Source organism: Hylobates moloch, unplaced genomic scaffold (assembly GCF_009828535.3).
Source record: "Hylobates moloch isolate HMO894 unplaced genomic scaffold, HMol_V3 SCAFFOLD_8, whole genome shotgun sequence".
Taxonomy (NCBI): Eukaryota; Metazoa; Chordata; class Mammalia; order Primates; family Hylobatidae; genus Hylobates; species Hylobates moloch.
The window spans coordinates 109,723,364-109,737,766 of record NW_026652283.1 but is presented as its reverse complement, the minus strand read 5'-3'; the positions used below and the strand labels follow the sequence as shown (position 1 = coordinate 109,737,766).

The 14,403-nt window shown below is 43.4% G+C and overlaps 1 protein-coding gene across 7 annotated transcripts in view; it reads left to right on the top strand.

The window, feature by feature from the left end:
- Positions 1-5,938: 5,938 nt before the first annotated feature.
- The window catches only part of INTS10 (integrator complex subunit 10), a 34,655-nt gene continuing 26,190 nt past the window's right edge, over positions 5,939-14,403 (top strand). For 2 of the 7 annotated variants that reach the window (XR_009214393.1, XM_058441980.1), the window contains exons 1-8: positions 5,939-6,253; positions 6,853-6,920; positions 8,157-8,260; positions 8,963-9,102; positions 11,001-11,082; positions 11,863-12,003; positions 12,441-12,612; positions 13,374-13,543. Coding sequence is in view for 6 of the 7 variants with exons in the window: in XM_058441980.1 (XP_058297963.1) it covers positions 6,125-6,253; positions 6,853-6,920; positions 8,157-8,260; positions 8,963-9,102; positions 11,001-11,082; positions 11,863-12,003; positions 12,441-12,612; positions 13,374-13,543 (1,006 nt within the window). In the remaining variant the exon portion in view is untranslated. Of the gene's footprint in view, positions 6,254-6,852; positions 6,921-6,940; positions 7,052-8,156; positions 8,261-8,962; positions 9,103-11,000; positions 11,083-11,862; positions 12,004-12,440; positions 12,613-13,373; positions 13,544-14,403 lie in introns of those variants that run through there. The other 5 variants (XM_032162324.2, XM_032162325.2, XM_032162323.2 and 2 more) reach the window with 4 other exon arrangements.

The following is a 14,403-nucleotide window of genomic DNA, read 5'->3' as shown; positions in this document are numbered from 1 at the left end:
AATCCATTAACCAATAAATCCATGAATGGATTTGTCCATTCCTAAGGGCAGAGCCCTCATGTTCCAGTCACCTCTGATAGGTCTCATTTCTCAACACTGCCTCATTCAGAGTTCAGTTTCACCACGAGACTTGGAGAGGACATTCAAACCATAGCCCATTGTATCCCATAAAATATCACTTCAGACCTAAGAACTGATTTTATGGCAAAAGAAATACAGCAAAGGGAACAGACTCAAGGAATTCCTTGGTCTTACCCTGTTCCCATCACCCAGAAGTAACTGGCCTGAAAGAATGGTGGGATATGGTCTTCTGGAGGCTTAATTATGATGTCAGCTAAGCCATATCCTTTGAGGTTGGGTACCATCCTATGGAGAAGTATATGCTTTAAATCAATCAAAGGTGGAAGGAGCTAGTAGCCTCTCAAAATATACTAACAACCCACTAACAGAACGTTCCCCAATCTTGTGCTCTGAGGACTTGGAAGAAGCTCTAATTCCTAAGAGAGGAGGGTTTCCACAGGAAACATAGTCCTGGTTCTATTGAATTGTAAGTGAAACTGCCTCCTGAGCATCTGGGCTTCCTTTTTTTGTTGTTGTTTTTGTTTTTTTGTTTTTTTTGAGATGGAGCCTCGCTCTGTCGCCCAAACTGGAGTGCAGTGGTGCCATCTTGGCTCACTGCAACCTCCGCCTCCTGGGTTCAAGCGATTCTCCTGCCTCAGCCTCCCGAGTAGCTGGGACTACAGGTGTGTGCCGCCATGCCCAGCTAATTTTTTGTATTTTTAGTAGAGATGGGGTTTCACCGTGTTAGCCAGGATGGTCTCGATCTCCTGACCTCGTGATCTGCCTGCCTCAGCCTCCCGAGTAGCTGGGACTACAGGTGTGTGCCACCATGCCCAGCTAATTTTTTGTATTTTTAGTAGAGATGGGGTTTCGCCGTGTTAGCCAGGATGGTCTCGATCTCCTGACCTCGTGATCTGCCTGCCTCAGCCTCCCAAAGTGCTAGGATTATAGGCGTGAGCCATTGAGCCCGGCCCTGGGCTTCTTATACTATGGAACTAACAGGAGCAAAAGAAAGGGGTTACTTTATTGCTCAGACGATTGATCCTGATAACTAAGGGGAAATAGTTGCTGTTACATGAGCGATGCAGGAGGGGCTGTATCTGGAACACAGAAGATCCATGGAAGCACCTCATGTCCGTCCAGTAATAACTATCGTCTTCGTTTGGGCTTCCTAGAAGTGCCTGAGACAGGGATCTGGGAGAACATGATTTATTGAGGAAGTGCTCGTCAAGAAAAACCTACAAAGTGGGTAAGAAGAGTAGAGAAGAGGAAAGAGCTGAGCATGTGTGTCTCAGACAGATCCAGCCTTGGCCCCATCCACCAGGGAGGACTTTGAAATACAAATTATGTCACACGTTTGCCCCCTTTGAGGCAGGGTCACTAACCTTCTTACTGTGTATCACCCCCTTGGGAGTGGCTAACTCGTCCAGGAAGCTAAGGGAAGTTCTCTACGGAAGGGAGCAGTTGTGAGCAGTTAGCAGCCAATACTGACAGCAGCAGGGAGTGGTTGTACTGCTTGGCAATGGCGATCTGAGCAGGGCATACAACATCTACTGTAATCAATGGGAAACAGCAGTAATCTAACGCAAACACGTACTCTACTGGAAGATACCAGGAGAAATAGACAGAAACTATAGAGTGAGGATAACTGGTAACAGATTCTCTAAGGAAGCCAAGGGTATAGGATTAGAAGCACAAGTGAGGATTTTGGCCTTGAACAAAAGGGACTCTTTATCCCTTGAAACTAGACAAAATGAAAATTGTATAAAATTAGAGCCTTCATGTACATTTGTAGGAAAGGGTCAAGACATTTAAAATTCACCTAAATTTTATTGCTAGCCTACTATCAGTAAGTGTCAGGCATGTTTTAGGGGCTGGGAAAGCCACAGCATAAAAGACAGGTCAGGTCCATGTCCTGATGGAGCTTACTGTCTGGTAAACCATCAGTTATGAAACAGCATAAGGACTGGGGGAACAGGGGAGGGGTAGGGGCAGAATAGGTTTCCCTGGGAAGTGTTGTCTGAAACTCTATTAGCCCAATGAGGCCGGCAGGGGGCAGTGTTCTAGGCAGGACAGAGGTGATATTAGCAAATAGTACACATGAAAGTGTGGAAACGACAAAGAACATACTACATTGAAGAACTGAAAGAATTTCTGGGCGGAGGCTTCTAGCGAATGATGGGGCAAAAAGCTAGCTGCAAACCCCATGGAAGCACAATTATAAACTATCAAGGGTTTTTAAGAATACATATACGGGCCAGGCGTGTTAGCTCATGCCTGTGATCCCAGCATTTTGGGAGGCTGAGGTGAGTAGATCACTTGAGGTCAGCAGTTCCAGAGCAGCCTGTCCATCATGGTGAAACTCCGTCTCTACTAAAAATTCAAAAATTAGCCCGAGTGTTGGCGCAAGCCTGTAGTCCCAGATACTCGGGAGGCTGGGCCAGAAGAATCACTTGAGCCTGGGAGGCAGAGGTTGCAGCAAGCTGAGGTCACGCCACTGCACTCCAGCCTGGGTGACAGAGCGAGACTCCCTCTCTCAAAAAAAAAAAAAAAAAAAAAAAAAGAATACTTATCTGGGCCCATTCTGCTGGCTCATATCTGTAATCCCAGCAATTTGGGAGGCCTACGTAGGAGGATTGCTTGAGCTTAGGAGTTCAAGACCAACCTAGGCAATATTGTGAGACGCTATTGCTACAAAAAATTTAAAAATTAGCCAAGTGTGGTGGCACACGCCTGTAGTCCCAGCTACTTGGGAGGCTAAGGTGGGAGGATTGCTTGGGCCTGGAGGTTGAGGTTGCAGTGAGCCATGATCATGCCACTGCACTCCAGCCTGAGTGACAGAGAAAGACACTGTTTAAAAACCACACAACGCAAAACAAAACAAAAACACATATATGATCAGATGTATAGTCTTGAAAGATAAATAGGGCTGTGGTATTCAAACTTGGAGTTTAAGGGCCGGGCATGGTGGGTCATATCTGTAATGCCAGCAGTTTGGGATGCTGAGGAGGGTGGATGGCTTGAGGCCAGGAGTTTGAGACCAGCCTGGCCAACATGGCAAAAACTTGTCTGCACTAAAAACACAGTAATTAGCTGGGCGTGGTGGCGTGTGCCTGTAATCTCAGCTACTCGGTAGGCTGAGGCACAAGAATGACTTGAACCGAGGATGAGGAGGCTGCAGTGAGCTGAGACTGCGCCACAGCACTCCAGCCTGGACGAGACAGCAAGACTCTGTCTCAAAAAAAAAAAAAAAAATAGTGGATACAGTGGCAGGATAAGAAGGCAAAGACATGAACACATTGAATGTCTGAGCACAGGGTTTAGCATGAGTGGGAGAGGAATAAGCCCAAAGGGTGGCAGATGCACCCAGAGGAAAATGTAGGTGTCAAGGGGATAGAGGCTCATGAAGGTAAAATCAGGGAGAAGGGAAAGTAGGAAATTATTAAAAAGAACCAAGGAGAGAGTTGAGGGCAGGGAAGTTAAGAGGTTATGTGAGGAAACTGGGAGTTCGAAGATTTTGAAGTGGAAGGGGAAAAGCAATGTAGAGTTTAATTCAAATCACTGAACTGAGCTCACAGAAATTGAAGCCGGGTGCTGGATGCAGGGCATTTTATGTGACTTCGAAGTTGTCAAGGGCCGGTGTGGTGGTTCACACCTGTAATCCCAGCACTTTGGAAGGCCAAGGTGGGTGGATCACAAGGTCAGCAGTTCAAGACCAGCCTGACCAACACGGTGAAACCCCATCTCTACTGAAAATACAAAAAAAAAAATTAGCTGGGCATGGTGGCTGGCGCCTGTAATCTCAGCAACTTGGGAGGCTGGGGCAGAAGAATCACTCGAAAGTGGAAGGCAGAGGTTGCAGTGAGCTGACATTGTGCCACTGCACTCTAGCCTGGACAATAAGAGCAAAACTCCGTCTTAAAAAAAAAAAAAAAGGTGTCATGGAGAAGAACATGAGCTAGGCGCCTCAAGTCTCCAGTGAGTCAAAATCACACCAAGGAGGCCAAAAGATGTAAACTTACTTGGTGTGGTACCTCCCTTCTGTACTTTGAGATGCCAGCATAACACTGTAGGAGAAATGTGTAGCTGGGGACCATTCAAAATCAACAAGCTGACAAGAAAATAACCGCAAACCTTACGTTGTATTCTGGCAAAAAGTCTAGAGGCCCTCTCAAGGTTGGCATCTAAAATACATACAGAGGCTGGGCGCAATGGCTCACGCCCGTAATCCGAGCACCTTGGGAGGCTGAAGCAGGAGGATCACTTCAGCCCAGGAGTTCAAGATCTGCCTGGGCAACATAGGGAGACTGTGTCTCTACATAAAATTTAAAAATTAGCCACATGTGGTGGCACACACCTGTAGTCCCAGCTACTCCAGAGGCTGAGGCAGGAGGATGGCTTGAGCTTGGGAGGTCAAGGCTGCAGTGATCCATGATCGAGCTGCTGCACTCAGTCGCAGTCTGGATTTCAGAGCAAGCCTCTGTCTCAAAAACAAACAAACAAACAAACACAGAATTTCCTTATTTAGCCTCTAACTTTAAAATCTTAATTTACAATTTTTATTCCACAGAACACTAGGCTGAGGAACAAGTGTGGAGTTGTTTTTTTATTTTTGGTAGAGACCAAAACCAGAAAGTTTAATGACCAAATCAGTCATTTTTACCATTTGAAAATTCTTACACTTCATATATTAACATCAGTGAAATAATTTTAAAAATTCAAGCTAGCAATCTGCTTTTATGCTCTACACTTTATAAGATAAAAATTATCCTGCTCTGTTTAAATCCAATTTTCTACCTTCTTCTATTCTACAAAGCCAAAATAATTGTATCACTGAGTAATCCTGGCCTATAAAGTAATCATACAGTTCTGCTGTTCTGTGCATAATTAGGGGATATTAAACAGTGCTTTCAAGCCCAGCGCGGTGGCTCATGCTTGTAATTTCAGCACTTTGGGAGGCGAAAGAGGGCGGATCACCTGGGGTCGGGAGTTCCACACCAGCCTGGCCAACATGGTGAAACCCTGTCTCTACTAAAAATACAAAAATTAGCCGGGCTTGCGCGTGGTAGTGGACGCCTGTAATCCCAGCTACTCGAGAGACCGAGGCAGCAGAATCTCTTAGATGGAGAATCTCCTAGATGTTTTCCAAATCTGGAGTTTTGGTGAAAAGGACATTGATTCTGGCTAGAGGAGATAATTATAATGATAGCGTAGTTATCTTTCTGTGGGTTTCAAGTCCAGAACATTTAAAACATTTAAAACCCTTGCTGGGTCAGGGATTTAGTCATCTTTGCAGCAACCACGAAGGGCATCCACCAAAGCGCTTTCCAAGTACTTCATTGCTCAATAAACGTTTGTTAGAGAAACCGGTGAAATAATAAAACGTGGACGGATTTCGGAAAGAGAAGGAACCCCCGAGCTCACACTTTGCACGATCACCCCCACCAGTCCCAGGAGTTTTCGCGTAAATCGAAGCCCGGGGAGTGAGTCGCAGGCAGCGGCCCCCGGGGAAGGTGTTTCAGGCCAGCCCGGCTGGAAGGTGCTTCCCGCCGCCTCCCCGACACTCTCTGCTGTTCCTCTCAAACTTCTTCCCAGCCTTCCACGCCGGGGGACGCCCAGGGACCGCCCATTCCCCGGAACCGCCCGTCTCCCCGCCCCCGCCTCCGCCCCCGCCAAACTGAGCAATACCCAGAGGATGGAAATGGCGAAGTGGCCTAGCGCCTGCCCGCTCCCGCGCATGCTCCCTGACTTCACCAAGGTCACGCTGCAGCCCGCAGGACTGAAAATCCACTTCTCCGCATTTTGGAGGTGACCTGGAAGCAGTTCAAATGCTCTGGCTTCTCAGAAGAGGAGGGGACCGGGCGGTAACGAGGAGCCAAGGGGAGGACACTGCTCGCAAAACCCGGAAAAGCTTTCCCGATCCACGCTGCTAGCCTCCGCGCGCCTCCAGACATGCGCAGTAGCCTCCCCCGCGGTGGCGGCGGCGGTGGCGGCCGTGGAGGCTGAGAGTCCAGAGCCGGACGTTCCGGCCGCTTCGGGCTGGCGGCTGGAGAGCGCCCGGGTCATGTCGGCCCAGGGGGACTGCGAGTTCCTGGTGCAGCGAGCCCGGGAGTTGGTCCCGCAGGACCTGTGGGCAGCCAAGGCGTGGCTGATCACGGCCCGCAGCCTCTACCCGGCAGACTTTAACATCCAGGTGAGGTCCCGGCCGTGCATGCGGCCGCTCTGCAGGGAGGTGCGTGCTCCAGTCGCCCAGCCCAGAGCTGCGCCTGTCTGGGGGCTGCCGCCTCCTGCCCGGCCCCCTCTTTTCTCCCCTCCCACTCCGTCCTCTCTCCCCTCCCATCCTGCACCTTGCTCCTACACCTTTCACCCGCCTTGCTCCTACACCTTCCAGGAGCCCTCTCCCCAGTACTTGAGAGACGGCCGACCCCACTTGAGGTCGGGTGTGCTTGGGTCCCTGGGGCTCAGCGTGCCATCTGGCCTAGACAGCACATGATCGCCACTAGCAAAAGGCCATTCGCTCCTTCATTCATCATAATGGCAGCAGTTTGTTCGGGGCCTGCGACTTTGGAAACATTATCCCACTTAATCCTGGGAGCCTGAGATTGCAAGTGAACCCCAGGGTCACACTCTAAGCCCAATGGCAAGGCTGCCATGTATGTGGCGCTGTGTCACCAAGGCGGAGCTCCAGTCTCAGGCCCTCCCTTCCCGCGGGAGGACCAACGAGCGATGCTGAATGAGCTGGGAGCCTTCCGGGCAGGGGTGAGTGACCAGGGTACCTGATGTGTGTTGCAGTATGAGATGTACACCATCGAGCGGAATGCAGAGCGGACCGCCACCGCCGGGAGGCTGCTGTACGACATGTGAGTGAGACGCTTGACATCACTTTTACTGCACTGAATCTCTCCACGAGGTTTTGTTTCTCTCTGCAGAAGTAGGAGTTGGGGGAAGATCTTCAAGTTCATCTACATCTTCGATACCTAAAGCAAACCTAGTAAGGAGTCCAGGCCTGCCATAAATTGCTGACATGGCTTTTGCAGAAGAGTTTATTATTCTTATGTTTTATCCTTGTTAAAACTTCTGTTTCATAATTTATTCTAGAAATAATATGTGCTCATTACAAAAACTCAAACACTACTTGTTATAGAGAATAAAAAGTGAAAGTGCCTCCTGAACTCAACCAGAGTTAAGTTTTGCAGGCAGTATATCTATATATATATATATACATAATACATAAATAGGGTTTTGGGCAGAAGGGGTTACAAAAGTGAGAAGACCATACTACCCTTGCTCTGATCTGCAGCATGTTTCCTTTACTCACTGTCATGGACTCCTTCCCATATCAGTATGTGGAGATCCACTTCATTCCTTTTCATGCCTGTGTAGTATGTCATAGCCACTCTTTTCTTGGTAGACATTTCAATAGATAGTTTTAAATTATTTGAAATTGTATTTGGTGTGTGAACAATTTTGTAGTCATATTTCGGTGTTTTTCTGTGGAATAAATTCTAAGACATTTTCATAGTCAAAGTTTATGCGCATTTGAAAATTTGATACGCCGTGAAATTACTCTCCAAAATGTGCTATCCCAGTCTACATTACCACCAGTGGTGTATAAAGAGTGTGTTTTCCCGTACCCTTCCCAACACTGGATATTATTAGTCTCTTTTTAGTTCTTGCCACTGTGACAGGAGAAAATGGTATCTTGCTATTTTAAAAAAAAATTTGTACTACTCGTACTGTTTATAAGGTCCAGTATTGTTTCAACTGTTCTCTTTGGCTATGTTGTATTCTGTGATTTGCCTTTGCCTACTTTTTCCTTCAAATAGTTTGTTTTATTCTTGTTGACTTTCAGGAGTTCTTTCTATATTATGGTTACTTGTCTTTTCACCTATAAAACTCACTAAAGACTTATGTGAGTACTCTCATTTTTATAAATCAAGTAACTCTTATTTTTACATTTTTATTTTGGTTTGTTTTGGCACGTCTAAGCATTCACTTGGAATAAAGGAAACTTTTTCACCAAATGCTAATGTTTTTTCTTTTGGATACTGTATAGACTTTGATATTTTAATTTAATGTATTTATTTTAAAAATAGGTTTGTGAATTTCCCAGACCAGCCGGTGGTGTGGAGAGAAATCAGCATTATTACATCAGCATTAAGGAATGATTCACAGGACAAACAAACCCAATTTTTAAGAAGTAAGAATAATGGTGTATAAGTTACCATTTCGGGAATACCAAATCATATATAGTAATTTCACACACAAAAAAGTCACACCTGGGGTATTGGTAACCATATGTATGTTTTATTCTTGGCAACCAAAGTCTATAATAATGTCACTCAGTTCCTTGACTTGCTTAGAACCCTTTAAGCTTCTTTAAAGTATATGGATTTATCAGTGAGATGAGGAATCGATTGTATATATTTTTAACAGGTTTTACAGTAACCAGATAGCAGCTGTAGATTAACCAGCTCTCCACAAAACAGGAGAGAAGCTTTTAGTAATTTAGAAGCTTTCTCTTTAAACTTCTCTGTGTTGCTGTAGTCAATGAAAGATTTCAAATTCTAGATCAAATAGCAAGTAGATGCATAGGTCATTTGAACTTCAACAAGCACATGCTCTCTATCTCAACCTGCAACAGGCATTCTTGTGACCATTCACATACATCATTGTTTTTTGAACTTGATCAGCCTTCCAAATATTTTACCATTATTCAGCAAACATCCTGTGCCAGATACTGTCGGCCCCAAAAGGCTGCCAGGTTGCAGGTGAAACTTAACCGCATTGATTTCACATGTAGTGTTTACTGTTCTGTATATGAAAATGCCTTACTCAGCACTTTTGCTGCAGTCTTTTCTGTCCGCAAGAAACTTTTAAAAGTGAAATATGTTTCATACAGGTTTATTTGAAACTCTTCCTGGTCGGGTCCAGTGTGAAATGTTACTCAAGGTCACGGAACAATGCTTCAACACGTTAGAACGATCAGAAATGTTGCTTCTACTTTTGAGGCGCTTCCCTGAAACGGTGGTGCAGCATGGGGTGAGATTTGATTCTTCCCCTTCTTTTAATATAAAATACAGTGGGTCATCAACAGACTCATCAGTATGGTGAGGAGCTACAAAGCAGAAGTTTCTGAAGAGTACTGGTTAAGATTGAACTGAAATAAAAGGTTCTTTGTTAGTAAAGCTAAAAGGACATTCTTTTTACCAAATTTCCTAAGTTTCCAGGAGAAGCTGTTTTATCAGGAAAATCACCAAGCTCTGACAGTACTATTTATTTGCAATCCATATGGCTAAAAGTAATCTTTTTCCATTGTATTCTACAGTGTGCTTTTGAATTTAGCGTAGAGTTTATAGTCTTAACAGAGGCGTTTTTCCTGTGCTTCTGCCCTATGGAGACTATTTTCATTCTATTCCTGCGCCTTCCCTTCATCTGTAATAATTATCGAGTGCTATTGGCAGGCATGGGAAAGTGCTAGGTATGTCCTATCTTCCTAAATCCCCTAAAGTAAATGGTATCCCACTTTACAGATGACGAAACTGAGCATTTTGTGTTTTAGTAACTTCCCATAGCCAGTGAGGTGTCAGGTTTCAAACCATTCACTGCATTCGTTCATACTCTGCGGCTTATTCTTTCCCATGCCATTTTCTGGTGTCTGTCCCTGGTTAATCATTTCCGTACCTGCTTGTGTTAGTCTCCTAGGGTTGCCATAACAAAGTACCACAAACTGGGTAGCTTAAAACAACAGAAGAGCTCTCACAATTCTGGAAGCTAGAAGTCTAAAAGCCAGGTGTTGGCAGAGCCGTGTTCCCTCTGAAGGTTCTGGGGAAGAATCTTTCTTTACCTCTCCCTGGCTTCTGATGGTTGTCAGCAATCTTTGGCATTCCCTGGCAGGCAGCTGCATCACTCTTCCAATTTCTGCTCCATCATCACATGATCTTCTTCCTTTTGTGCCTGTGTCTCTACATGGCCATTTTTTTTTTTTTTTTTTTTTTTTTTGGGGCAGAGTCTTTCTCTGTTGCCCAGGCAGCAGTGTAGTGCCATGATCTCAGCTCACTGCAACCTCTTGCCTTCAAGCAATTCTCACGCCTCAGCCTCCATGGCCATGTTATAAGGACACTAGTCATTGGATTGAGGGCCTTTCTAATCCACTATGACCTCATCTTAATTAATTATATCTACAAAGATGCTTTTTTTTTTAAAAAAAGGTAAGAGGTATATGAGGTCACATTCTGAGGTTCTGGGGGGATATGAATTTGGTTGCACTGTTCAGCCCAGCACACTTTCTGGTCATAACTCTGACCTTTCACCTTCTGTGTGATGTAATCTTTCACACTTTTCCACTCCTGTGGCGCATCCCTGTGTGGTCGCAAGGAAGTTGATACCAACGTCTTGGTGGATTTGGGTAAAGAACTATCTACTATGCTAGGGCATCGGTAATGGAAAGGTAGCCTTAAAACTCAGACCTTTCTGTCCAGTCTACGCCAGACTGTATGACTGGCTACTCCTGAGAACTTATCTTGAACGTGATACGTTTTGTCTATATTGATGTATCTTCATGTAGAGAATAAACTTAGTTTCTTTATTTCTTAGAAAATCTCTCTACCTCTGTATTATCATTTGAACTCCAGTTCCATTGCTTCCTTTACATTTCTGTAGACATTTTGTTAATTCTTTTTCATCGTTAATTAGAATTTTGCTAATTGTGAAGAGAATAACCAAGACAGAGTGGTCAGATGTTCAGGTGAATTTGGCCTTCTAGGGTGTGTGGCTGGTGCATTCTTTTATTTTCCAGTCTTTAAAATGTGATTATTTGTTTCTCAGATAAGTTCGATTACACAAACTGTGATGAGTAAAAAAAAATGCCCCATTACTTCATACAGTTCTGACAACTTAGGCTGTAACACATTTAAATGATTAATTTTGTTTTGAAATAGGTTGGCCTTGGGGAGGCACTGTTAGAGGCTGAAACTATTGAAGAACAAGAATCTCCAGTGAACTGCTTTAGAAAATTATTTGGTAAGGAAAATTATATTCTATATTACTTCTATGGTAAATTAATATGCTGGGTTAAGTGTTGGTTCAGGGATAAGCTCATATATGGAAGGTAAAGGAGCTCTATGTGTTATGGCATTTAAGTTCTTATTTTTATTTAGAAAGCATTTTAGCTGGGCACGGTGGCTCACGCTTGTAATCCCAGCACTTAAGGAGGCCGAAGCAGTTGGATCACGAGGTCAAGAGATCGAGACCATCCTGGCCAACATGGTGAAACCCTGTCTCTACTAAAAATACAAAAATTAGCTGGGCGTGGTAGCACATGCCTGTAGTCCCAGCTACTAGGGAGGCTGAGGCAGGAGAATCGCTTGAACCCAGGAGGCCGAGGTTGCAGTGAGCCAAGATAGCGCCACTGCACTCCAGCCTGGTAGCAGAGTGAGACTCCATCTCAAAAAAAAAGCGTTTTAAACAACTTCTAAACTTTTGTTATGTAAGATTTGATACCTCTGAAAGAATATGCATAAGTGTATATGTAAGTATGAAGCATCATAATAAACAAACATCTGAATTCAATGGAAGAACTGGACCCTCACCCACAGCATAGAACTGCCTGTGTGTTTCCTCCCTGACTCCAGCCACTGGTGTCTCTCTGCACAGCACATTTTGAATACATGAGTCATAAGGGATTTTTCCCCCTATATATTTGAGATACTACATCGAATGAACTCTAAAAGCTTTTGTATTTATCGGAACTCTAGGGTAGACAACCTAATTAATTTATTTCTTCTTTTTCTCCTCCAACAGTTTGTGATGTCCTTCCTCTAATAATTAACAACCATGATGTTCGATTACCTGCCAATTTATTATATAAGTACTTGAACAAAGCAGCTGAATTTTATATCAATTATGTCACTAGGTCTACTCAAATAGAAAATCAGCATCAAGGTAAGTAGGAATACCCTGTACTTTTATTTAAATAGGCTTTAGTAATATTGCAAAATTCAGAAACCCCTCAGTGTTCTGATTATTCTCCTCTGGATACTTACCAGTTTGGGAGTGTTTCAAAAGATGGTATCTAGAAAAAAAATACTAGAGTTAAAAGATGAGGCTTTTCTGGAAGCAATGCCACCCCTTGATCAAAACAGTCTTCTGGCTGAACTGTAATGTTATTGCATGCGACATTACACATGTACCATGATGAAGTAGTGGAAATTACTTCTTGCTCATACCAGTGGCCTGTTGTCGGTCCTTGAACAAAACATAAATGTGTTGGAATTCTGTGCTCTGTGCGTTTTCATGGGGAGTCAGACTTTCTTTATCAGGTACCATGTCAACAGTAAGTCATAATGTTAATTGTAGGCTACTTTTTTCTTACCTCTCAGGCGCCCAGGATACATCTGATTTAATGTCACCTAGCAAACGTAGCTCTCAGAAGTACATAATAGAAGGGCTGACGGAAAAATCATCCCAGATCGTGGACCCCTGGGAGAGGTTGTTTAAGATTTTGAATGTTGTTGGAATGAGATGTGAATGGCAGATGGATAAAGGAAGACGGTAATAAATAGCTTATTTCCAGAATTGTCTATTGATTCTTTTGGATCCTTACAAAAACAAAATCATGCTTTTTAAATCTGTGTAATGCGTAGGTATAGTTTTTGGGCAAATTTTATGACACTCAATACTTGATGCAAAAGAGGATGGTTTTTCATTTTATCAAAACATTTCTGTCCGGGCACGATGGCTCACACCTGTAATTCCAGTGCTTTGGGAGGCTGAGGTGGGCAGATCACTTGAGGTCAGGAGTTTGAGACCAGCCTGGCCAACATGGTGAAACCCCATCTCTACTAAAAATACAAAAATTAGCCAGGCGAGGTGGTGGGTGCCTGTAGTCCCAGCTACTCGGGAGGCTGAGATGAGAAAATCGCTTGAACCAGGGAGGTGGAGGCTACGATGAGCCAAGATCATACCACTGCACTCCAGCTGGGTGACAGAGTGAGACCCTGTCTCCAAAAAAGAAAAAAAAACAAAACAGATTTCTAACTGAAATATGAACTCTTAAGACGATGTTGTGTTTGAACCTCTCCTAGCTACTTCAGAGAAAAGAGAAGCTACTTAGCATGTTTGTGTCATGAAATCTTGATCACCACCCTAATTCAGAAGGGAAAAGTTAGCATTTATATTGGACAATAAAGAATAGTTGTACATGCCTAGGGCAACATTTGGTACATGTAATGGTACCACCAGAGCTTTTCTTTAGACTTTTTGCTGACCAGCCCAGAGTAATCGAATAAGTTTCATCATTCCTTCCTTTTTAGAAGCTATGGAGATATTTTGCATAGAATGAAGGATCTCTGCAGATACATGAACAACTTTGATAGTGAAGCACATGCAAAATATAAAAACCAAGTGGTGTATTCCACCATGCTGGTCTTCTTTAAGAATGCATTCCAGTATGTCAACAGCATACAGCCGTCTCTCTTCCAAGGTTGGTTTACAAATTTTAGAGTGTCCAAAAAGCCGGTTCATACTGTGGGGATGGTAAGGAAGATGAAAGTGTTTATCCACTGTTGCTGGATCCGAGTAACTGTGGGGTGGTACCAGTCCTTTTTATCGTTGGCGATTTAGTTTTGTTTAGTTTGGTTTAATTGGTAGTTTTTATGTAAGTATGTTTCATTAAAAGTTTCTGTATCAAAGGGTGTAATGGTACTGCACAACTAAATACAGATATCAAATGCCACTATTTTGAAAATAACAGCAGGCTGGGCGCTGTGGCTCACGCCTGTAATCCCAGCGCTTTGGGAGGTGAGGCCGGTGAATCACTTGAGATCAGGGGTTTGAGACCAGCCTGGCCAATGTGGTAAAACCCCATCTCTACTAAAAATACAGATATTAGCTGGGTATGATTGTGGGCACATATTTACAACATATTTAAATATATATTAACAACATATTTAAGTAGATTTCATGAAGACCACAATAGGCAAAGATTTATTAAGTAAAATATCCATTTTATATATAGAGAGTATATTATGCATAAATATACTGTAGAAAATTTGAAAAATAGAAATAAGAGTGAAATCACCCACAATCCTTCCAGTATAATGCAGCAGTCGTTTTTACATATTGCCTTATAATATTACATATATTTAGATTTTGTTTGGAATTTGTAACCATAATGTAAATATAATTTGGTAGTCTTTTCATGGTACTTTAATGACTCATGATCATTATAAAAAATTTGCAGATACATAACAAATACAAAGAAGGAACTGTCACTTGTATTCTATTACTGACAGGGAGTCTGTAATAATTTGGTATATATCTGTACAGTCTTTTTTTTCTATG